Source organism: Aotus nancymaae, unplaced genomic scaffold, assembly GCF_030222135.1.
Source record: "Aotus nancymaae isolate 86718 unplaced genomic scaffold, 86718_ANA_hifiasm-v0.15.2.pri h1tg000051l, whole genome shotgun sequence".
Lineage (NCBI taxonomy): Eukaryota > Metazoa > Chordata > Mammalia > Primates > Aotidae > Aotus > Aotus nancymaae.
The window spans coordinates 21,502,126-21,525,938 of NW_026988465.1; the positions used below are offsets into that span (position 1 = coordinate 21,502,126).

General features: G+C 40.0%; 1 protein-coding gene across 1 annotated transcript; it reads right to left on the minus strand.

The window, feature by feature from the left end:
* Nucleotides 1-1,974: 1,974 nt before the first annotated feature.
* On the minus strand, nt 1,975-15,880 carry CUNH6orf62 (chromosome unknown C6orf62 homolog). Its single transcript, XM_012458525.3, has 5 exons — nt 15,095-15,880; nt 12,722-12,898; nt 10,847-10,969; nt 5,853-5,987; nt 1,975-3,347 (listed from the first exon to the last, which is right to left on the minus strand). The coding sequence occupies exons 1-5, from the start codon at nt 15,221-15,223 to the stop codon at nt 3,222-3,224; spliced, it is 690 nt and encodes a 229-aa protein (XP_012313948.1). The 5' UTR covers nt 15,224-15,880; the 3' UTR covers nt 1,975-3,221.
* Between the last annotated feature and the right edge of the window lie 7,933 nt (nt 15,881-23,813).

Below are 23,813 nucleotides of genomic sequence, written 5' to 3' on the forward strand. Positions count from 1 at the left end.
CCCAGTCTACAGTATTGAAAAGACCAAGTTCATTTCTCAAGTCTCCAAGTACAGTTGACAGTGAAACTAAGACAGGGTCTGTCACCCAAGCTGGAGTACAGTGGTACAATCCCAGCTTATTGTATAACCTCCCAAGCACAAGACATTCTTCAACCTCAGCCTCGTGAGTAGCTGGAACCACAGACATGTGCCAGCATGCCTAACTTTATTTTTGTAGAGATAAGGTCTGTTTGCCCAGGCCGGTCTCAAACTCCTAGGCACAAGCAATCTTCCCGCCTTGGCCCCCAAAGTGCTGGGCTTACAGTTGTGAGCCATTGCACCCAGCTTGATTTCTATGTCAGGGAGTCTTAACATTTCATGACTAAAGACTAGAAAGGATACAGCTTTGTCAATTTAACAATCAAATTAGCAGTTAAAGGCAAATCCTTTCCCTACATTAGATCGCATACTACTTATCTGTCCACTGAAAGGGCAGAAAGAAGCAGACTCGATAGAAGCAGTAAGCATACAGGAGTTTACTTCTAGTGTTTCCCACTAAAAGGAACCTGGGGTCCTTGAACGAACAGCTGATTCCAAGGGTTTGAGGCTGAGACACAAAAGTTAGTCTCATGCCTGAAAGTAAGGAGATGCTCAAAATAATAAAGGCATGCAAATTATGATTTGGAGGGTAAAAAAACGAGGCCATAGTGTTTAGGTAGATAATAAATGGCAGAGATAGAACCCTTTCTTACAACAAATGCTGAAAATGGACAGGGGGGTAGATTTGGAAAATCATTATTTTGTAACCATCATAAAGACTGGTTTTAGTCTGGAAAGAATCAAGGGAGCTCCTCATAAAGCAGGATATTTTCACACTGTTTCCGAGATTGCTAGTAATAAATATATATATAGGGCAAAACCAAGACACTTTGACCAGGTGCTCAGAAGTAACATCAATGAAGAGAAGATAGAGAGTATGCTTGAGAAGGGTATAATGTCAATCTAAGCATGAACAAACAATTCAAATGCAAAATGAGTAACAATTTACAAGAAAAATTGCCCTGTACTCCAAAAAACGCAGAGGTCATGAAACACAAAAAGGCTAAGGAACTGTTTCCACATTAAAGACAACTGAGGACAACTGAATTCAATGATCCTGTACTCCAGGGGGATTAAAAAAAAAAATGCTACCAAGGATATTGGGACAACAAAACAAATATGGATGATAAAGAGTATCACATTCCCTGAGTTTGGTAATTTTTCTATAGTTATATGAAATATTCTTGTACTTGGAACATATGCCAAAGTACTAAGGAAAGGTTAAGGAAGCACAAAGTATGCAACAAACTCAAATGGCTCAGGAAATATGTATAAATATATGCACAGAGAAAATGAAAAAAAGGTGGCAAAATAATAAAAGTGAGGGTAAAGATTACACAGGAGCTTTCATATCACTCCGGCAACTTTTCTAAATTATTCAAAAATAAAAAATTAAATGGCTGCTGAAATGCCTAACTTGGTGAACATAAGTATAATTAATTCAATACGGTAAATTAAGAGCGTACGCCCTAGAGCCAGACAGCCTGGTTTTAAATCCACCACTACTTATGATCTGAGCTTGAACAAGTTACTTAACCTTTGCATCTATTTCCACCCAAGGCTGAGAGGTTAAGACAAGAGCTTACAACAGTACCTGGCTATAACAAACATTCAAAATGTTATTTCAAATGAATTCTAACTTTTAAATGGTAAGAGGACACATGAAAGCATTTTGAAATTAATGGCATTTTCCCATGAAGCAAGGCATAAGGCCAGGCTGCTGTTGAAAGCTGACAGTATATCCTTGACGCCTATTCTTGTTGAAGTTACACACTCAATTGTCAGGTATTTTTCTTCTGAATTTACTGTTTAGCCCCAGACTATCAGATGAAATAATCCCCTAAGGTGACCAGTAACATCAATGAAATGGGAAAAAAAAAAGTTAACACTTCAAACTTTGTGTATTCACCTGAATAGTCAGGGAACTTTCACCTATTTTATTTAGGTTTTCATTTTTTTTTTTTCTCCGAATTCCAACCAGAAGCTAAATACAATCAGAAACTGGTAAGCACTAGTTTTACTCCAAAGGAGTAGGATCATTCAGATTTAGTCCAATAAAAGTAAGCAACCTTTAAGCAAAGCTTTTCTTCATTTAAAAGAAAAAAAACAAACCTATACAGTAGTCTTTCCTTATGTTCATTGCACAAAATGAGTTCTGCTTTTAGAACTTTGACACTCAATGGTTAATTTTACAATTTAAGATTCCAACTTTATAACCTTTTTCTACTCCCAAAACACCCTCATAAGTTTTTCTTTCGGATGGTGTAGAAACTATTTCTGCACAATTCACTGGAATTTTCTTTGTAATAAAAATCTCTTCTCTGTAAAACCAAAAAAACAAAACCAAAAAGGAAAGTCTTCTACCTATCATGGTTTCTGCAGCTATGAATTTGTTTTATAGCTGCTTTATAGCTACTTCAGACTCCAGATCTGCTTTAATGTGTATAACTGCATCCACACACAGCAGAATACTCGTTACAATAGCAACTTGGGGAAAGAGATCTGGAAAAAAAAATACATGTATTTATGAGTACCAGGAAACAAACATGGCCCAGTAAAATATGAGGCAAAAGCCTAGAATGAGATGCGTTTTTCATTTAAGATTTCTTTCCCATGGTTGTGTTTTCTTTTTTTAAACAACCAGTTCTGGTCATTAGAATTGAATCTGACAGTGCTCTGGAACAACTGTGATTATAGCAAAGCTATTATGTTTTAAAAAATGTTATTTATACCTGTTACATTCACTTCTCACCCTCTAAATACTGATGACAGATGTCAAAGAGGCAAAAACCAGCACACATGGGAAGACCATACCAATTAGTATCACCTTGTGCTTTCAGATACATTTAAGCATTTCAGTGTACAATATAGTCCTTTCATTTCACATTTTTAGTAAGATACTGATGCAGTGCAGCAAATATGCAAAGCATCTTCTTTCACACAGTCTGTGCAGAAGACATCTAATTTTTTAAGTTCTGAGATAAAAATGATTTAAAAAAATCCAGGATGAACAAGTTTCAAAATGCATAGTGTTCTGTGCATGAGTCCATTTTCTTTAAACTCTGAAAGAATAAAGTGGTAAGAAAACAAGAAAAAAAATGCTGCTGCATTCTCTGATCTTCTCCATTTTGCTGGTCAGTACTCTACTCTGGCATATAAGGACGGAGGTGATCCTCTATGGTGCCAACTGCCCAGTGGGTGAGCTGTTCCTGTGGCAGGTAGAGGCAGATGCTGCATAACTTGAAGATTGTAGCTTTGTTTTTTGGAGTCTGGAAGGGGAAACATTTTAATATTTTTAATATATAAGACTAGCATAACTGTCACATGAAGTCAATCTCCCACAAACCTTCCCATGTAAGATACATGAAAAACAGAGTTAAGAGAATTTATGCATAATTAAAAGAGAAAAAGTTAAAACAGAAAAATGTAACAGGGAAGTAGGCCAGGCACAGTGGCTCACGCCTGTAATCCCAGCACTTTGGGAGGCCAAGGTGGATGGATCACAAAGTCGAGTTCGAGATCAGCCTGGCCAAAATTGTGAAACCCTATCTCTACTAAAAATACAAAAATTAGCCAGGTGTAGTGGTGGGGACCTGTAATCCCAGCTACCTGGGAGGCTGAAGCAGTCGCTTGAACCTGGGAAGTGGAGGTTGCACTGAGCTGAGATTAGGCCACTGCACTCGAGCCTACGCAACAGAGCAAGACTCCATCTCCCAAAAAAAAAAAAAAAAAATTAGGGAAGTAAATCAGAGATAACTTGCTATAAAAAATTAAAGACATTTCATGGGGACAGATTTGAGTACAAGTTTAAAGTCATTTTTATATACAGGAAGATAAAATAGATATGGTTAAGAACAGAAGCTAGTGAAAGGACAGAGAATAGGTGAAAAATTTAAGGCTGGGGATGGTGGCTCAGACCTGTAATCCCAGCACTTTGGGAGGCTGAGACACAAGGACTGCTTAAGCCCAGGAGTTCAAGACCACACCGGGCAACATGACAAAAACCCATCTCTACAAAAATACAAAAATTAGCTGGATGTCGTGGCACACGCCTATACTCCAGCCACTTGGGAGGCTGAGGTGGATCGCCTGTGCTGAGGAGGTCAAGGCTGCGGTGAGCCATGATCATGCCGGTGCACTCCAGCCTGGTGACAGAGTGAGACCCTGTCTCAAAAAATAAAGAAAAGAAAGATTTAAGCATATATTCAGGTTAGGGACTAAAAGAAACCCAAAGTATTACCAGCTAAATCAAAACTCTTATTTTTAAAAAGTAGTTACCATTTGAACACCCAATTTAACTACAAAGTTCGTCTTTATTTCACTATCTAGCATCTCTAAAAGGCAAAATAAGGACTCTGACTTTGAAGATGTCAGAATAAGTCCACAAATGTAAATAAACCTATATATATGTACATACACTTTACTTGTATTAGTTAATTTCTTGTATTAGTTAATTTCAAATGTAACAACCTTAAATTAAATGTAACACCCTTAGGAGTATCATTTGTTCAATTTCACAGAAGCAACATGCTCACAGAAGTTACCTGTCCAAGATCACACACAGTGGCTGCATCTAAAAACTAAATTGCAATACTTGGGATTGCTGCTTAAATGGGAAGTGCTTATTTGTTGCTGGCAATGGTGTGTGTGTGTTTCAGATGGGGTCTCACTGCGTCACTCAGGCAAGAGTGTGCTGGTGCTCTCATGGCTCACTGCAAATTTGAACTCCTAGGTTCAAGCGATCCTCCCCTGCCTCAGCCTCCAGAGTAGCTAGGACCATAGGAGCATGCCACAATGTCTGGCTAATTTCTTTTTCTGTAGAGATGAGGTCTCACTCTGTTGCCCAGGCTGGTCTTGAACTCTTGGGCTCAAGTAGTTCTCCCCATCAGCCTCCCAAAATGCTAGGACTACAAGCGTGAGCCACTGTGCCCAAATGGAAGTGCTTATTTGAAATACATGTGTATCTTTTAAATATATGTCCCTTATCCTTTCACAGTTAAAAAGTCCAGGGTAGTGCTTCTCGAAATACAATGTATTTCAAATCACCTGAGGGTTCTGTTTAAAGTACAGATTCTGATTAGTTAGGGTCTGAGAGTCTATATTTTTAACAAGTTCCCAAGTGATGTTCATCTGTTACCCACGCATCTGGTAGAAACACTTTAGGACAATGGTTCTCTACTGTTCACTGGAATCATGAGTTTTAAAAGCTTCGCAGGAGGTGGGTTTTTTCTTTTTGTTTAAAAAAAAAAAAGATTTCCAGGTAGCTGTAATGTGTGGCAAAATTTGGGAACCACTGTTCTACAGTGAGGCCTAGGAAATACTTTTTTAAAAATTATTTTTATTTGAGACAGGGTCTTGTTCTGTCACTCAAGCTAGAATGCAGTGGCAAGATCTCAGCTCACTGTATGTAGCCTCCTAAGCTCAAGCAATCCTCCCACTTCAGCTTCCCCAGTAGCTAGGACTAGACTACACGCACATGCCACCATGCTTGGTTAGTTTTTATATTTTCTGTAGAGATGGGGTTTCTCCATGTTGCCCAGGCTGGTCTGGAATTCCTGAGCTCAAGCACTATGTCCACTTCGACTTTCTGAAGTGCTGGGATCAGCCTAAGGCACCATGCTCAGCCTATTTTTTGTTTTTTAAGTAACTTCAAAAATAATGCAGTGTTTTGGGGACAAAACAGAATTAAGTAACTTGTATAACAAAGTTTCCAAACAAATAAGTTTTTTGAATGAGCCTGTAAAGTGGTTTTTAAAAAATGAAAAAAAGCTTACCTGCAAGTGCTGTCTGTCAATGAAGAGAAACACTGACTGGTTAGGATTGTTGACAACAATTCCAGTCTTGTCCTTGCGGCTCAGTACATGCAGAAACTGTTTTTCATAGTCACCGTGATGAAACTCAAATTTGGCCTAATTGCAAAATACAACATTTATATTTAACTACAAACAAGTTATAGTACTTGAAACATCTGTATCCATATGCATATAGCTGTGTTGTCCAATATAGCAACCAATAGTCACACATGGTTATCTCTTCCTCTTTAAAAAACAAATTATGACAAACCTTCACAGCCAACATCACAGGCAAAATTTAGATTAAAAGCAATTATAATTCCATTTTTCAGTAACACTAGCCACATTTCAAATGCTTAATAGTCACATATAGCTACTGGGCACCATTAAGAACAATCTCTTGAGATACAGAACATTTCCTTAATGTCAGAAAATTCTATTGGACAATACACTCCACTGCATAAGTTGAACAGGAAAAGCTCTGCATCAAAATGACTAAATTCTAGCACTCTATGATCATAAAATTATATTTTCAAACGTACTAGCTCATGACTCCCACCATAGTACTTTAAACCCCAAGGACATCTCTCTTCTTTCAATTAGGAGGCACACTGTTAATTGCTGTTTGAAAAAAAAAAAAAATCTGTTTATTCCAACCCTAGCTGCACAACTCACTAGTTATATGACCTTATGCGAATCCCTTAACTTACCTAAACTTCAGGCTTCCTCATCTACAAAATAAGGCTGTAACCCATTTCACAGGACAGTTGAGAGGATTAAATGAAATGTAAAGCCCACACCTGAAAGCTCTGCTCCTGACACAGATAGGCTATGTTTTTATGTGAATTTTTCCCACAGCTAGCCTTGGGTTGTTTTCAAAAATAAGTGAAGTTATAAAAGACTGTTATCAAGTAAGTCAGAACACTTCCTCCATCCTCCCACAAAATGTCTTTTGGGCATTGGGAAACACCAAATGCTACGTGACAAGACCAGGCTTGATGGAGAATTCAAGAAACGTAGATTTAACAATATGAAATTTAGACAATACTGAGTTGTACACATAATTGTTAGTCCACTTGGTTCAAACAAATTTTATTGCTCTGTTATGTCAAAAACAGCATGAAATAAAAAACCATTAGTTTCTGCTATCTAGGATTTTATACCCAGGAGCTACTCTTATAAACCATAACAATATGATATGGCATCACAATATACTATATATTGTATATAATATACATATATAATATATGTAAAATGATACTGAACTGTACTTCTGCACAATTCAAATATTAAATTCTTAATATGATTATAAGCATATCAAAAGCATGCTATTAGCTGAGGCAGGAAAATCGCTTGAACCTAAGAGGTGGGGAAGGCGGTGAGCCAAGATCTTGCCATTGCACTCCAGACTGGGCAACAAGAGCAAAACCACCACCACCAAAAAAAGATTAAGATAGTTTTCCCCGGGCAAAGTAGTGATGGTAAGTAATCTGATAAATGCTAACTGGGTGCGGTGGCTCAGACCTACAATCCCAGCACTTTCGGAGGCTGAGGCAGGAGAATCGCTTGAGGCCAGCAGTTGGGGACCAGCCTGGGCAACATAGTGAGACTCTATCTCTACAAAAAATACAAAATTATTAGTTGGGCATGGTGGTGTACACCTGTGGTCCCAGCTACTCAGAAGCCTCAGGTGGAAGGATTGCTTGGGCCATGACTGTGTCACTGTACTCCAGCCTGGGTGACAGAGTGAGTCCCCATCTCACTATCTCAAAAAAAAAAAAAAAAAAAAAAAAAAAGCCATGCTAGGAAACAGAACCAACACAAAAACAAATGTGTTAAAAACTGAAGTACTGTTCAAGTAACAAAGCTGCAATATGGTAAAAAAAAAAAAAAAAACCAGGGTAGATTAAAGAACCAATAATCACACTGAAAAGAGATTAGAGACTGAAAATGACCTTCCACATAAATCTATATAGCATTTCAATTCTATCATACTGAATATCCACTTATCTGAAGAAATGGTACACACACACATAAAACTTCTCATAAGCAGCATGAAAGTAATTCCCATCGGAGAAGTAATGAAATATTCTAATAGGAGAGGAGCAAACCCGGGCAGTAGCATTAATAATGAAGAGGAAAGAAGAAATACATTTTAGTAGTACCTCCCAGCATTTCATAGTACTGTGAAGAACTCAATATTTAAAAATAATCCTTATTCTGGTTTTGATTATATCCTCAGTACCCAAATATTCAGATTTTAAAGTGCTTCAAAAGGCCAGGGCATAGTGACTCATGCCTGTAATCCCACCCCTTTGGGAGGCTGAGACAGGAGAATAACTTGAACTCAGGAGTTCAAGACCAGCCTCAGAAACAAAGCGACACCCCATCTCTACAAAAAAATTAATTCGAGAGTCAAAATTTAAAAAAAGAGGCCTGCAAGTAAAAATTTACCATTCCTTTACTCATTTTAAGAACTAAGTGAGTTATATTTAAGGCCCCTCATTCAGGATATTCATACATTTTAAATTGCTTTAGAAAAGCAAATTAGTTTTTACAATACTAACCTATAAACTACAGTTGAATTCTAAAGTTATTACCTATATTATACTGCTTATATTCAGTCTAGAATTTTAAGATGCTATAATACAAGTAACTTTTCACAGTACAGGGTAATGAGTTAAGAGCATAGTCAGTTCAGGCTTAACTGCCGTGGGCCTGTTATTTACCTGATTTCTGTCTTGGTTTCCTCTTATCTACCCAGTTATTTTAAGGACTGATATTACACGTATACAAAGTAAGAGAAAGTTTAAGGGCCGGGTGCGGTGGCTTATGCCCGTAATCTCACCACTTTGGGAGGCCAAGGTGGGCAGATCACTTGAGGTAAGGAGTACAAGACCAGCCTGGCCAACATGGCAAAACCCCATCTCTACAAAAAAAATACAAAAATTAGCCGGGCATCATCATGCACACCTGTAAACCCAGCTACTCAGAGGCTGAGGCACAAGAATGGCTTCAACCCCGGTGGGGGTAGAGGTTGCAGTGAGCTGAGATCATGCCACTGTACTCCAACCTGGGCAACAGAGCAAGACCCTATCTCAAAAAAAAAAAAAGCTGGGCGCAGTGGCTCATGCCTGTAATCCCCTCACTTTGGGAGGCCAAGGCAGGCGATCACAAGGTCAAGAGATCGAGACCATTCTGACCAACGTGGTGAACCCTGTCTCTACTAAAAATACAAAAATTAACTGAGTATGGGGGTGCGCACTTGTAGTCCCAGCTACTCAGGAGGCTGAGGCAGGAGAACAGCTTGAACACAGGAGGCAGAGGTTGCAGTGAGTCAAGACTGCACCACTGAACTCCAGCCTGGTGAAAGGGTGAGACTCTGTCTCCCAAAAAAAAAAAAAAGAAGCCAACAAAGAAGAGTACTTGACACAAGACTAAAGTTAGCTTAACTATCTCAACTAAGGTCCCAGTGGGAAAGGCAGGGTATTAGAAATTTGAAGACATACTGTAATAAGCAGACCTACAATTTTCCAATGGGAAATCCTTAACTAAAAAGCAACAAAATCTTAATAGCACCTCCAGAGAGCAGTTAAAGAGTTATCAGCCCTGCTCTGAGAACTTTAAACATGCCTTTTCTATTTATTTTCATGCCTTTTATATTCAATTAATAGTCTCCAGCACTCTTGTCAGTCAGAGATCATCCATTAAATGACAGAAATACAGATGCTCTACGACTTGTGATGTTACATCCTGATAAACCCAGTGTAAGTTCAACATAATCTTAAATCAAAAGGTGACTTTTTAACTTACGACAATTCCAATTTGCAGTGAGTTTACCTGGATGTATCAATCAAGGAGCACAATGAATTCATATGGTTTTCACATCATGGTAAAGTTGAAAAATCTTAAGTCGAACTATTATATGTCAGGGAGAGCTGTATACAATACTTTTGTATGTTTGTAACCGATGTATTATCTTTGGAACTTAGTTGAATTAATCTTAAAAGATTAAAAATAATTATTTGCACTTATGTGTGGCAACATTACCATGGGGGCGGAAAAGTTTATCAACTTATACAGTCTATGACAAAAAAAACCCACAAAGATACTTCAGGGTAATGAATAGAAACAAAATTTTAAAATGACAAATAATCTTCACAATTAGTTTAAAGAAGCCTTCCAGTATATGATTTAGTATATTTAAAATGAGTCCTTAATGTCATTATTTTTTTCTGATTATAAAAATATATTTAAGAAAATTGTGGCTATATACCATAAACTGTAAAGGAAATATATATGGAAATATATATTAAAAAAAAGGAAAGTTAGCTATACCTGACCTAGAACTAAGCATAATTAACACTTTGGTGGATCTCCATCTTCTCTGCACACAAACATACTATAAATAAAATTGGGTTTAACATGAGTAAATGCCCTTAACATTAGAGGGGGCATTTGCTTGAGCAATGTCCAGTACATCAAGTGACAAATAGTCAAAAGTCAGCAAGATTTTAAGGTTAAGAATGACTACTAAATTTACTTATTTCCTCTATGATTTTATATACAAATTATAGAGAATGACTTATTCACCCAATTCAAATCACACTCCTTTGGGAAGTAGCATAGTTAAATATACTATTTTAGAAGGATGTGTGGTGAAGGGTACAAGAATCGCAGATCATCAGAAGCTCATCCGTGGGCCCCCTCTAAAAATCAGTAAATGTCCACCTTAAAAGATTTTCTCTAGCCATAATTTCAAAGCCACAGTGTGTGTGAAACCACTACAATGTCAAGAGATTCTATAATCCAAATGCTTTCTTTTCTTGCAAAACAATATTCCAAACAGGGGAGACTATTTGAAATAAAACCATCAGAAAGCATATTCCCAAACCATTTCTCAAGTTAGACCCTATTCTGTTCTAGCAATTTTCACATATTGAAAGGCTCATCACACTCATTTTAGATCAAAATACCTGAACAGGCCTAAAAGGCTCATCAGATTCCTTCCACCTAGAAAACAGGAGACAGACAATTTTTTCAATATCATTCCGAGGCCAAAGAATGAAATCCATCTCCTGAGTACAGCCAATTACATCCTATAAAATGATGAGAAAAAAAAAAGTTTACGTTTAAAGAAACAGCTACATCAAGTAATGTCAAAAATTACAGGGTTTGCCTATAAAAACATTTTATAAGTACAAAAGACCTACCATGTATCTTTTTATATCTTAGGAGGTAAACATAATAGGATTGTATACAATCTGAATAGCTCATGACCTAACTTTCTTTTCCTTTTTTTGGAGACAGAGTCTCTCTCCATCACCCAGGCTGGAGTGTAGTGGTACAATCTCAGCTTACTGCAACTTCCACCTCCTCAAGCGATTTTACTGAATTAGCCTTCTGAGTGGCTGGGACTGCAGGTGTGTGCCACCACCCCTGGCTAATATTTTTTTGTATTTTTAATAGAGACAGGGTTTTGCCATTGGCCAGGCTGGTCTTAAACTACTGACCTCAGGTGATCTACCCACCTTGACCTCCTGAAGTGCTGGGATTACAGGCATGAGCCACTGCGCCCGGCCCTAATTTTAATTTTTATCTTGTAGAGAGTCACATACACTCAGTCCAATGCTCCTAACATCAATACCTAGGTTTATCTGTGTATGATAAAAACTCCAACAAAAACTCTGCTTTCTATTGTGCTATCAGACCTTGAACCTTTATTTCCACCTTTAAAAATCAGAACCTATTTAACAAAGATGTCTTACAACTCCTAATATGAATCACTATCTTCTTATTACAGCTGAAATGCTATTTTTATGTTAACAGAAAACTACTTTTCTCCATTCCTGACTTCTGCTTCATTACTGTAGTCACCATATTAGTTTTTGAAGGTACATAAATCTCTTCCAGATCAGTACCCGGTTATCTCCAGCATTCTCCCCAAATAATTGTGAGGATCTCTTGGTTCAGGTATGCCCAAATTAACTTTTAATATGTTGCAGAAGTTTACAAAGCTGGAAGAACTTCCTTATATTCATATTCCCCCCAAAAAGGAAATACAATAAACAAAGACATAAGTCACTTATCCCACAGTAGTAACACACACCATAATGAGCCTAATATGACAAAGTTATCCATGTTTTAAGGTCAAATTTTAAAAAACAAACCTATCTAAAAAATTTTAAAACAACTTGAAACCAGGAAATTGAAGAAAAAAAAAATTTAAAAAACAACTTTATGCGTAACACTTAAATTATTAAAAACAGTTGGTTACTGGCCGGGTACAGTGGCTCATACTTGCAATCCCAGCACTTTGGAAGGCCAAGGCAGGCAGATCACCTCAGATCAGGACCAGCCTGGCCAACATAGCAAAACTCCATCGCTACTAAAAATACAAAAAATTATACAGGTGTGGTGGTATACAACTGTAGTCCCAGCTACTTAGGAGGCTGAGGCAGGAGAACTGTTTGAACGTGCAGGGGCAGAGGCTGCAGTGAGACAAGATCACACCACTGCACTCCAGCATCAGCAATGGAGTAAGACTGTCTCCAAAAAAAAAAAAAACAACAAAACAGACACTGCTGCTATCATCAGCACCTAACATGGATTAAAGAAATCCCTTTATATACTTTATCCACATAAGACTGGTCTGGGGCAAAAATGTATTTTTCTAATCCTATATAAACATAGTGCGTGTTTAAAGTCATGATCCCAGTTATCAACATGCACAAAGACAAATTTACCTGAAGAGATTGGTCATATCATAACTATCCACTTTAAGGGTGTAGGGGGAAATGCAAGGTTAATCCACAGAAATTTACCAAGTCAAGACTTAAGGCAGAACTTACCCTTCTCATAGACTGATATCGAGGAGCATGGAGCTGTACCACATCCTTCTGTAAAAGCTCTAAGGAACTTTCCAAGGAATAGCTGGAATCTCGCACACCTTTCAGGATATTTTCTTCATAATTATTTGTCATAACTGGTATAACCTCAGACACTTCAAAAAGTGCCGACTTTTTCTTCTAAAAGAAAATAAATTGGTATATTAACTCAAAGAAGCAGTCTTTTAACACTTGGTTCATATTACAATGTCATGTAACTTTAACTCCACAAAATTCTTAACTGTCTGAAGTAACTTATATGCTGAAAACACATTTTCAGATAGGTAATTCCTTCTGTTTTTCCCCCACTCTCCCCCTCCAATCATACATGTACAATCTGTCATTTAGAATGTTTTTTTAACTCGAGTTTTATAGTATAACAGTGTCCATAGCATTATTTTACACCATACTTCTTAAAATTATATCTTACCCGTTTTAAAACAATGCTATTCAGACAAATGAATTGTTTTATTCCTTACATGGATCAATTTCCATTACTTTCTGGATACTATATAATCAAAACCATCTATATCTATATAGATTTTGAGATGGAGCCTCACTGTGTTACCCAGGCAGTGGCGTGATCTTGACTCACTGCAACCTCTGCCTCCCGGGTTCAAGGAATTCTTCTGCCTCAGCCTCCCGTGTAGCTGGAATTACAGGCCTGTGCCACCACACCTGGGGAATTTTTGTATTTTCAGTAGAGACGGGGTTTCACCATGTTGGCCAGGCTAGTCTCAAACTCCTGACCTCAAGTGATTTGCCTGCCTGCCTGCCTTAGCCTCCCAAAGTGCTGGGATAACGGGCATGAGCCACCTCACCTGGCCAAAACCATCAATATTTGAAAGACTAAAAAAAATACAAGTTCTCTTTTAACAGTCAAGACCAAGTACTCGTCACAAACCTACCTTTAAAAATTCTATACTATTAAGTATATATCATGAACTATTCAGAACAACTGCAAGGACACTGTCCATTCACAGAATAAAACCAGATTATCATCGGTGTTCAAGAATTAGTTGGTGCAATTTGGGGCAATTTACACGTTAAATACAAAGATCCGGTCTCACCACTTATATCTTGGATTTATTTAAAGGGCATACACGGTATCATCTTCAACTAAAATTCAATCTCATCAATTTAGTTTGTCAACAGAACAAAACAAAACAAAAAATTGGGGGTGTAAATCCTTGATACCACCCAATCTTGGGAAAGTCACTTCAAAAAGTACTTTAAAATCACTTTACAATGCTATACTTCAGCAGCTACGAATGCTCTGAAACACAAATAACCTTTAAGAGTTAGGAGTTGGGGCCATGCATGGGTTCCTGCCTGTAATCCCAGCACTTTAGAAGGCCATGGCAGGAGGATCACTTAAGCCCAGGAATTCAAGACCAGCCTGGGAAACACAGTCAGGCCCATCTCAACTACAAAAATAAGTAAATAAAAGAGTTAACAGTAGAGAAAAATCTGGAAAACTTCCAAATACTAGATACCACGCTAAGATTTTATTTCTGATCTGAAATTACGTCACGATTTAAGTACCAAAATCCAAGTAGTATTTCGTTATATTTATAACCTCATCTCAGATCAAATAAGCCTTCTTGATAATTTTTAAAAACGTTCCTTTTAAGTCACAAAAAATACTGTTTTTATCATTCCATCCTTGACTACTCACAACTCAGTGTTTGCTATTTAACTGTGGAACTAATTCTAATTAAGACCTCCACTGCCCCCCAAAATGAAACTTCTTCTAAGTCATTTTGAATTTTTAAAAACTGCAGTTCTATACAAGTCAAAATGAACTCGAAGTAGAAAAGAAAAAAAACACACTTCTAACACAAATTAACCATTTCAGTATTTAATTGCTCATCAAAGTTAAGATGTATTCATTAAATGTATATGAGAAAAGGTTACCTACATTATGAAGTTTAAGAAACAGGCTAACTTTAGCATATAAACAGTTTGAATACAATTTAAAACTTTCAAGCATCTTATTTATACTCTACATTAGATAATCTTTAAATTACATGATAAGGTTTCCTATGTTAACTCCACATAAAATTTTATAATGCTGCCCACCCCATGTCAACTCAAAGTGTATACTACTACTAAGTTTCAGACTCAAGTTTCCAAACCAACGAACGCTCAAGGATCTTTTTGTTCAGTTATGCTGCAACTGCTCAATTCAAAAAATCACCCCAAGGGTGAAAACAGCATACAAAGCACACTTTTTTCAACCACTCTTTAACTTAATATTAATAATTGAAGAGTAACATGTAATATACACTTACAAAAATCACTTGTGCTAATTCACCATTAAGAACTTTAAATTACCTTTTCCTTGAATACAAAGGCAATATACATCTTGAAGTCAAACTGGTCAGCTAGAGATTCTTTTTTCTTTCTAAGCTGAGCACGTAGTCTGTTCAGAGCTTGTTTCTTCCGGGAGTTTGGGTCCCCCATTTTGAAATAGAGGTGGTACTAAAGCCTTTGGAAATTGTCACTAAACTATGGGCACTTTTTCTTAAGACTCAAGTACAACAGAAACAAGTCATTTTTTTTCCTGCTAATATGATTGAATAGCGAAAATCACGACTGTAACCCAAAAACTGCACCTTCTGGCAATATTAGCAGACTGTCATATTACAGGGTCAAGAAACAAAAGCTGCTGTCCAGTCATGTTTGGACAATAACGTTTGGGGTTAGCCGGGAAAAAGGGAGGGGAGAAAGGAAAGAAAGAGGAGAAAATACTTGAACTAACTTTCTGGAAAACACATTTGGCTTAACTGCCAAAATAAAGGCTTTGCGGAGAAATGAGAAGCCTATAATCAGGATTTAGGTGTGCAATAAAACACAGCTGACACCAGACCAATCCCTAAAATCCATCCGGATTTTCCCCCCTTTTTAGAAAAGGGATTAAGAAAAGGAACAGGGAGGGGGAAGTGTGATCCTTGCTTTCCAAACGAAAAAAAGGAAAAACCACCAAAACCAAAACCAAACAAAACACCAAAACAGGGTAGGTGAATGAAACTGAAATATCCAATTAGATTTCACCCAGCCAGCTCCATGGCTGTAGTACCTAATTAATTCTTAGTTATTTCAGATTTCACTATTGCTATGTATTGTCAGTGCTTGTTATTGATTACACTTGGTGGTGAGCATAGAGAAAAGTGCAAAACCGGTAGAGAAGGAAAGGGAGAGGTACAGGGTTTCCCTGCAATCAACTACAGTGTATACCGGGGGCGGGCAGCTGCTGCCCAAAAGAGCCATGAGGAAAAACAGCGGAGTCATTACCAACTTCCCCATCACCCATATTTTCACCCTCAGGCGGCTGCTAACGCTGCTGCCAAGGAGAATCATGATGGCAGAGGGAAAAGGGGTATATAATACGGTATTAATTATTCCGGCTCTGTGGTTAGACCTGATTAATGCCCGGGTTCCCAACACCCCCAGCCCTGCAACTAGTCCTACATTCCCCAAGGGAGACTTCTCTGTGGATTTGCCCCCGTTCAAGATGGTGGGGAGTGCGAATTATCTTCTGCTAAACATTGCTGAGGCAAAGGTGGCGGGTTCTTCTCCCAAATCCCAGGCGGTGCCCGGAGACCACCTGCCTTCCACCCCCCAGGTCCCACCCCCACCCCTTGCCTTCAGCGGCAGCGACTCACTCGCACCACGGGAGACACAGGATCACTCAGGTTTTCACTCATTTCATCGTGGAAACAATTCCCGCCCGGGTGGAGTAGGCGGGAGAGGTTAAATGGGAAGTATCAGTGGGGAAAAAAAGAAAATAATAGTGTTAATATTACTTCTGAAGTAAGCCCACCCACCCTCCCCCAAAAAAATTAAGTTCCCGGATTAGCTCTCTCTCACGTTAAACAGACCATGTTTCCAAAGTTTGGATTGTTTAGGGTGGGGTTGTTAGTTTGTTTCCCGAGGGGCAGGGGATGGAATTGAGGCAGCTAGGGCGGGGTAGGTGACGGGTAAATCCCCTCCCCGTCCCCGCGGAGCCCGGGACTCACGGACCGACTCTCGGGCGGGGTTTGGGCCCTCTAGCCGCAGCCTGCGGGCGGAGCGGTGGCGGCGGCGGCGGCGGCGAAAGAGGAGGCGGCGGCGGGGGCGCTGCTCGCAGCACTGGCAGGAGCCATGTCAAGAGAAAACCACCAGCCAACTGAGCCCCGCCATCCCCGCTGCACTGCGCACTGTGAACCGGCCGCCCGCGCTGCTGCCGCCGCTCAGCCCCCACCTGGGACCCATAGTCTGGCTCGGCGCCCCGGGCGACGACGGAGGGGAAGGACGCGGAGACAGCGGCGACAGGAAGAGAAAAAGAGGAAAAACAAGGAGAAAGAAGTGGAGTTGGATTGGTACTGGCGGCTGAAGGGGAAAGGAAAGGAAGCCCTGCGCTAAGAATCAGCAAAATAAACCCCCCAAAATAAAGTTATTTCAGTTCAAGCATCTGCTCTTGAGTCTTTCTTCCCCCTACAATCGGATTCTGGCTCTCAGGAAAGGTCGAGGAGACCCGGAGGGGGGCAAAGCCGAAGCGGTTGCTGAGCGTCCGCGGCGATAACGCCTCGTTCCCCCCCCAACCGATGGCTGCAGAAGCGGCGACGGCCTCGGGCGCCTCCCGGGTCCGGGGCAGAGTCGCGTTTGAGAAAAGAAGCGAGAACAAACAACTTAAAATGGCAGCGACGGCCGCTGCGTCACCCGCCTCTCACCGGCACCGCCCCGGTGCGACTGCGACTGCGCGTCTGCTGGACCTCACCATTTGCGCATAATCAAAGGGGGAGAAAGGATTGGCGATAGGAAAGTTTTCAAGGTTACCAAAAAAGAGGAAAACTTATCAAGAGGAGAGAATAGTAACTAGTCTTTTAAAAGTTGAGTCTTTGAAGTTAACGTTTCCATTTCAGTAATCTCTCCTCAAACGGGAGTTTGAGAGTTGAGACTCCTCTCTCCTCCTGTATGGAACTTTCAAGGGGCGTGGAAAGGGTCTCCCCGCCACTCCTTCCGCCCCCTCTTCTTCAGGAAGTCCCAGCCTCCGGAGTTGGCTCTTCGCCCCGCCCCGATGACATCATAAAAGCACGCCCTCTGCCCGCCTCAACAAAACACCCGGATGGAGTCGCACTTCCGAGTCTCGTCAGCTTCTCAGAGTAAGGCTGGTCGCGGGAAGGAGCCGAAGCGGCGAGCTGGGCAGGCCAGAGCCTGGGAAGTGGGCGGAGAGTGGGCGAGGGCAGAAGGAAAAGGAAAGTGTGTTGGAAGATTTTTATTTCGCTTCTTATAAATGTTAGTCCTTCGGGGGATCGGCCCCGCGGTATCTTGCAGCAACAAACTTGGAACTCAGTTCGACCCCTGCAATTTAAACGGCGTGTGGGAGCCGATGTTTCACGTTAGTGTCCCTTTCCTCTGTCCCCACCCCGCCACGTGCGCAGGCAGGGAGAGCGGTCCTCAAGCTTCGAACAAGGTCAAAGACGCTGTTCAAACGTTGCTGCTGTGGCTTAGGAGAGGCGCAGCCCAGTCTGACTCGTGCATTTTTGCTCTCTACTGTCAGAACATAATTTCTGTTACGATTCCCCAAGACCTCAGACCTAACAGACCCACAGCCTGCCCCTTGTGTGGTTCTGTTTTCATTAGAACGTTTGCTCCCGAGTCGCACGTCCTTGGCACCAAAGAGCATTGAGTCCATTTCTCAGAGCTCTACTGTGCTCATTAAAACACAGTTACGTAAGTACTTACAAAGGTCAGTACTCCACATAAGCAATACTTACATAGTCATTGGCTACTCTGCTCAGTTTAGAAGTCCACTGGGACCCCAATTACTACTTTTCACTTCGTGAAATCAAAATAGATCAGCTGTAATAACGTTGTCTCTGCCAAAGAGCGGAGACAGTGAACCAAAAGAATAACTGGTACCCACGCTTCAGTGTAAATTGTCCAGAACCAAAGGATGAGAGTCCTGAGGTTTCCAAATAATTTCTGATCTCGGAAGATAAGGTTGCATTTTGCTAGTCCTTTGCAGATTTGTTTTCAAAGTGATGTAGCTGTGGAAAACTCACGTGGATCAAACTAAAAAACTTCATGTACTTTATGGCATTGGTTTTAAAAAGAAAGATTTTAAAAATTAGGCCGAGCACAGTGGCTCACGCCTGTAATCCCAGCACTTTTGGAGTCCAAGGTGGGCGGGTCACTGAAGTCAGGAGTCCCAGAGGAGCCTGGCCAACGTGCTGAAACCTCGTCTCTAGTAAAAATAAAAAAAAATCAGCCGGGCATGGTGACAGGCGCCTGCCGTCCAGCTACTCGAAAGGCTGAGGCAAGAGAATTGCCTGAAGCCGCGAGATGGAGATTGCAGTGAGCTGAGATTGCTCCATTGCACTTTAGCCTGGGCGACAGAGCGAGACTCCATTAAAAAAAAAAAAAAAAAAAAACATGTGAGACATACCAGCCGGTATGATCTTTAGGTGATCCACCTGCCTCAGCCTCCCAGAGTGTTGAGATTACAGGCCGTGAGCCACCATGCCCAGCGGCTCATATGTTCTTGACCTTGCCCTGACTTGTATCCGTGATCAGCTTCATGGAAGAATTTTTTAAATAACAGCTTTATTGAAATATAATTCACATGCCATATTTACATACTTCAAGTGTACAATTCAGTGGTTTTTAATATATTCAGTGTTGTGCAACCGTCACATTATCACCCCAAGAAGAAATTCTGTACCCATTAGCAGTCACTTCTTTCTAATTTATGTTCTGTTTAAAGATTTGCCTTTTCTGAAATTTCATATAAATGAAATCATTAAATATGTAGTCCTTCGTGACTGGCTTCTTCACTTAGCATAATGTTTTCAAGGTTCATGTTGTAGCATATATCAGTACTTAATTCTTTTTTATTGTGGAATAACATTACATTGTATGAATATTCTGTATTTCCTTTATTCATCAATTGTTGAACATTTGATTTGTTTCTGCCTTTTGACTGTTATAAGTAATGCTGCTATGAACATTCCGTTAAAAGCTTTTGTGTAGATGTTTTAAATTCTCTTGATGTATACGTAGGAGTGGAATTACTGGCATATGTGTTAACTCTATCTTTTGCCGTGTAAGAAACTGCCAGATGTTTTCCAAGTCCATTGCACCATTTTACATTTCCACCAGCAGTGTATGAGGGTTCTAATTTCTCCACATTCTTGTTATGTTGTCTTTTTTATTATAACCATCCTAGTGGGTATAAAGAAGTATGTCATGGTGGTGGGTTTTTAAAAAATTTTTTGGTTATTTTTTTGAGGCAGAGTTTTGCTCTTGTTGCCCAGGCTGGAGTACAATGGCTCTATCTCAGCTCACCACAACCTCCATCTGCCAGGTTCAAGCAATTCTCCTGCCTCAGCCTCCTGAGTAACTGGGACTACAGGCATGCGCCACTACGTCTGGCTAATTTTGTATTTTTAGTAGATACGGGGTTTCTCCATGTTGGTCAGGCTGGCCTCGAACTCCCGACCTTAGGTGATCTGTCTGCCTTGGCCTCCCAAAGTGCTGGGATTACAGGAGTGAGCCACCGTGCCCGGTGTCATGGTGGTTTTGATTTTCTTTTACTCAACTATTAATGATGTTGAGCATCTTTTCATGTGATCGTTGACCATTCTAATATCTTCTTTGGGGAAATATTTATTCAGAGCTTTTGCCCATTTATATTTGTTTATTTATTTATTTTTTGAGACACAGTCTCGCACTGTTGCCAAAGCTGGAGTGCAGTGGCACAATCTCAGCTGACTGCAACCTCCACCTCCTGGGTTCAAGCAATTCTACTGCCTCATCCTCCTGAGTAGCTGGGACCACAGGCCCCCACCGCCGTGCCCAGATGATTTTTGTATTTTTATTTTTATTTATTATTATTATTTTTTTAATGAAGGAGAGGAGGAAAAAGGAAGAGAAAGAGAGAGAGAGAATGGGAGTATTGCTTTATTGCCCAGGCTAGAATGTAGTCTAAAAATGGGAATTGAAAACCTCTTTTATGCCAATAATTGTGCTTAACAATGGAGACAGGAAGGAATAAGGGAAGAAAATAACAAACAAGCAGCCAACCAATATTTCTTACACCTATGAAATGCTATGCGATTACTGAGGAGTGATTTACTTCCAATTATGTAGTCACTTTTGGAATAGGTGTGATATGGTACTGATAAGAATGTATGTTTTGTGTATTTGAAGTGGAGAATTCTATAAATGTTTATTAAGTTTACTTGTTCCGGGTCTAAGTTCAAGTCCTGGATATCCTTGTTAATTTTCTATCTCGTCGATCTGTCTAATATTGACAATGTGATGTTACAGTCTCCCACTATTATTGTGTGGGCATCTAAGTCTCTTTATAAGTCATTAAGAACTTGTCTTATGTATCTGGGCGCTCCTGTATTGGGTGCGTGTCTATTTAGGATCGTTAGCTCTTCTTGTTGCATTGATCCTTTTACCATTATGTAATGTCCTTCTTTGCTTCTTTTGATCTTTGTTGCTTTAAAGTCTATTTTATCAGAGGCGAGAATTGCAACTCCTGCTTTTTATTTATTTATTTATTTTTGCTCTCCGTTTGGTTGGTTAATCTTCCTCCATCCCTTTGTTTTGAGTCTTTGTGTATCATTGCATGTGAGATGGGTCTGGATGCAGCATACCGATGGGTTTTGGCTTGTTATCCAATTTGCCTGTCTGTATCTTTTGATTGGGGGATATAGTCGATTTAAATTTAGGATTAATAATAATATATGTGAGTTTAATACTGCCATTTGATGCTAGCTGGCTGTTTTGCCCATTAGTTGATGCAAATTCTTCATTATGTTGATGCTCTTTACTTTTTGGTATATTTTTGGAAAGGCTGATTCTGGTTGTTCCTTTATATGTGTAGTGCTTCTTTCAGAAGCTCTTGTAAAGCAGGCCTGGTGGTGGTGAAATCTCTAAGTACTTGCTTGTTGGCAAAAAAATTCTATTTTTCCTTCGCTTGTGAAGCTTAATTTGGCTGGATATGAAATTCTAGGTTGAAAGTTCTTTTCTTTAAGGATGTTGAATATTGGCCCCCACTCTTTTCTGGCTTATAGGGTTTCTGCTGAGAGATCTGCTGTAAGTCTGATAGGCTTCCCTTTGTGGGTAACCTGACCTTTCTCTCTGGCTGCCCTTAGTATTTTCTCCTCATTTCAACCCTAATAAATCTGGCGATTATGTGCCTTGGGGTTGGTCTTCTTGAGGAATATCTTTGTGATGTTCTCTGTATTGCCTGGAGTTGAATATTGTCCTGCCTTACTAGGTTGGGAAAGTTTTCCTGAATAATATCCTTTAGAGTATTTTCCAATTTGGATTCATTCTCTTTGTCACATTCAGGTACACCTATCAAACGTAGATTAGGTCTTTTCACATAGTCCCATATTTCCTGGAGACTTTGCTCATTCCTTTTTATCCTTTTTTCTCTAATCTTGTCTTCTCGTTTTATTTCATTAAGTTGGTCTTCGACCTCTGATATCCTTTCTTCTGCTTGATCGATTCGACTGTTAAAACTTGTGCATACTTCGTGAAGTTCTGATGTTGTGTTTTTCAGCTCCATTAATTCACTTATATTCCTCTCTAAATTGTCTATTCTCATTAGCATTTCGTCAAACCTTTTTTCAAAGTTCTTAGTTTCTTTGCATTGGGTTAGAACAAGTTCTTTCAATTCACAGAAGTTTCTTATCATCCACCTTCTGAAGCCTACTTCTGTTAATGGAACACACTCGTTCTCCATCAGGCCTTGTTCCGTTGCTGATGAGGAACTGTGATCCCCTGTAGAGGGAGAGGCGTTCTGATTTTGGGTATTCTCTGCCTTTTTAGGCTGGTTTCTTCCCTTCATTATAAATTTATCCATCTGTTGTCTTTGTAATTACCGACTTTCTAATTAGGTCTCTGAGTGGACGTCCAACTTGTTGATTTCCAGCACCGAAATCCAAGCAATCCACTGTGCCGGCCAAAACAGCAGTGTTAAGATTGATGGTGCTGGCCGGGTGCGGTGGCTCACGCCTGTAATCCCAGCACTTTGGGAGGCCAAGGCGGGTGGATCACGAGGTCAAGAGATCGAGACCATCTGGTCAACATGGTGAAACCCCGTCTCTACTAAAAATACAAAAAAATTAGCTGGGCACGGTGGTGCGTGCCTGTAATCCCAGCTACTCAGGAGGCTGAGGCAGAAGAATTGCCTGAACCCAGGAGGTGGAGGTTGCGGTGAGCCGAGATTGTACCATTGTACTCTAGCCTGGGTAACAAGAGTGAAACTCCGTCTCAGAAAAAAAAAAAAAAAAAAAAAAAAAGATTGATGGTGCTTTTCTGCCCGGGAATCTCCGGTCTGGCTCCCTTCTTGAGTCCATCCTTCAATCAGCTGAATAGGTGACTCCGCCTTCCCAGAGCACCAAACGTCGGCCAGAAGGGGACCCAGTCCCACTTACTCTGCATTTTTAATAGAGACAGGTTTCACCATGTTGGCCAGGCTGGTCTCAAACTCTTGACCTCAAGTGATCCACCTGCCTCAGCTTCCCAAAGTGTTGGGATTACAGGCATGAGCCACCAACCCCAGGCTTTTGCCCATTTTTAATTTAAAAAAATGTTTCTTAAATTATCGAGGTGTAGAATTTATTTATTCTAGATACAGGTTCCCTGTCAGATATATAATTTGCAAATGATCTCCCCCATTCTGTTCTTTCACTTTTGTGGTGGTATCCTTTGCAGCACAAAAGTTTTTAATAGAGTCCAACTTATCTATTTTTTTCATTTGTCCCTTGTGCTTTTGTTGTTTTATCTAATACACCATTGAAAAATTTTTTTACTGCTATAATAACCATGAATAAAACAGTATGGAGCAGATGTTGAGGAAAAACTGAAGTTTTTAGTTTAGCTACTGTGAAACAGAATTGGAGACACCTGGTCACAGCTGAGCAAATTCTATGACACTGTGTGTTTGGGACTATGCTAGGTCTTGATGAGATGAGCCAAGAAATAGCAGTAATGTGCCCTGGAGGAAGAAAACACTGCTAGCTCAGTTTTCTCTTGAAAGGACTATAAA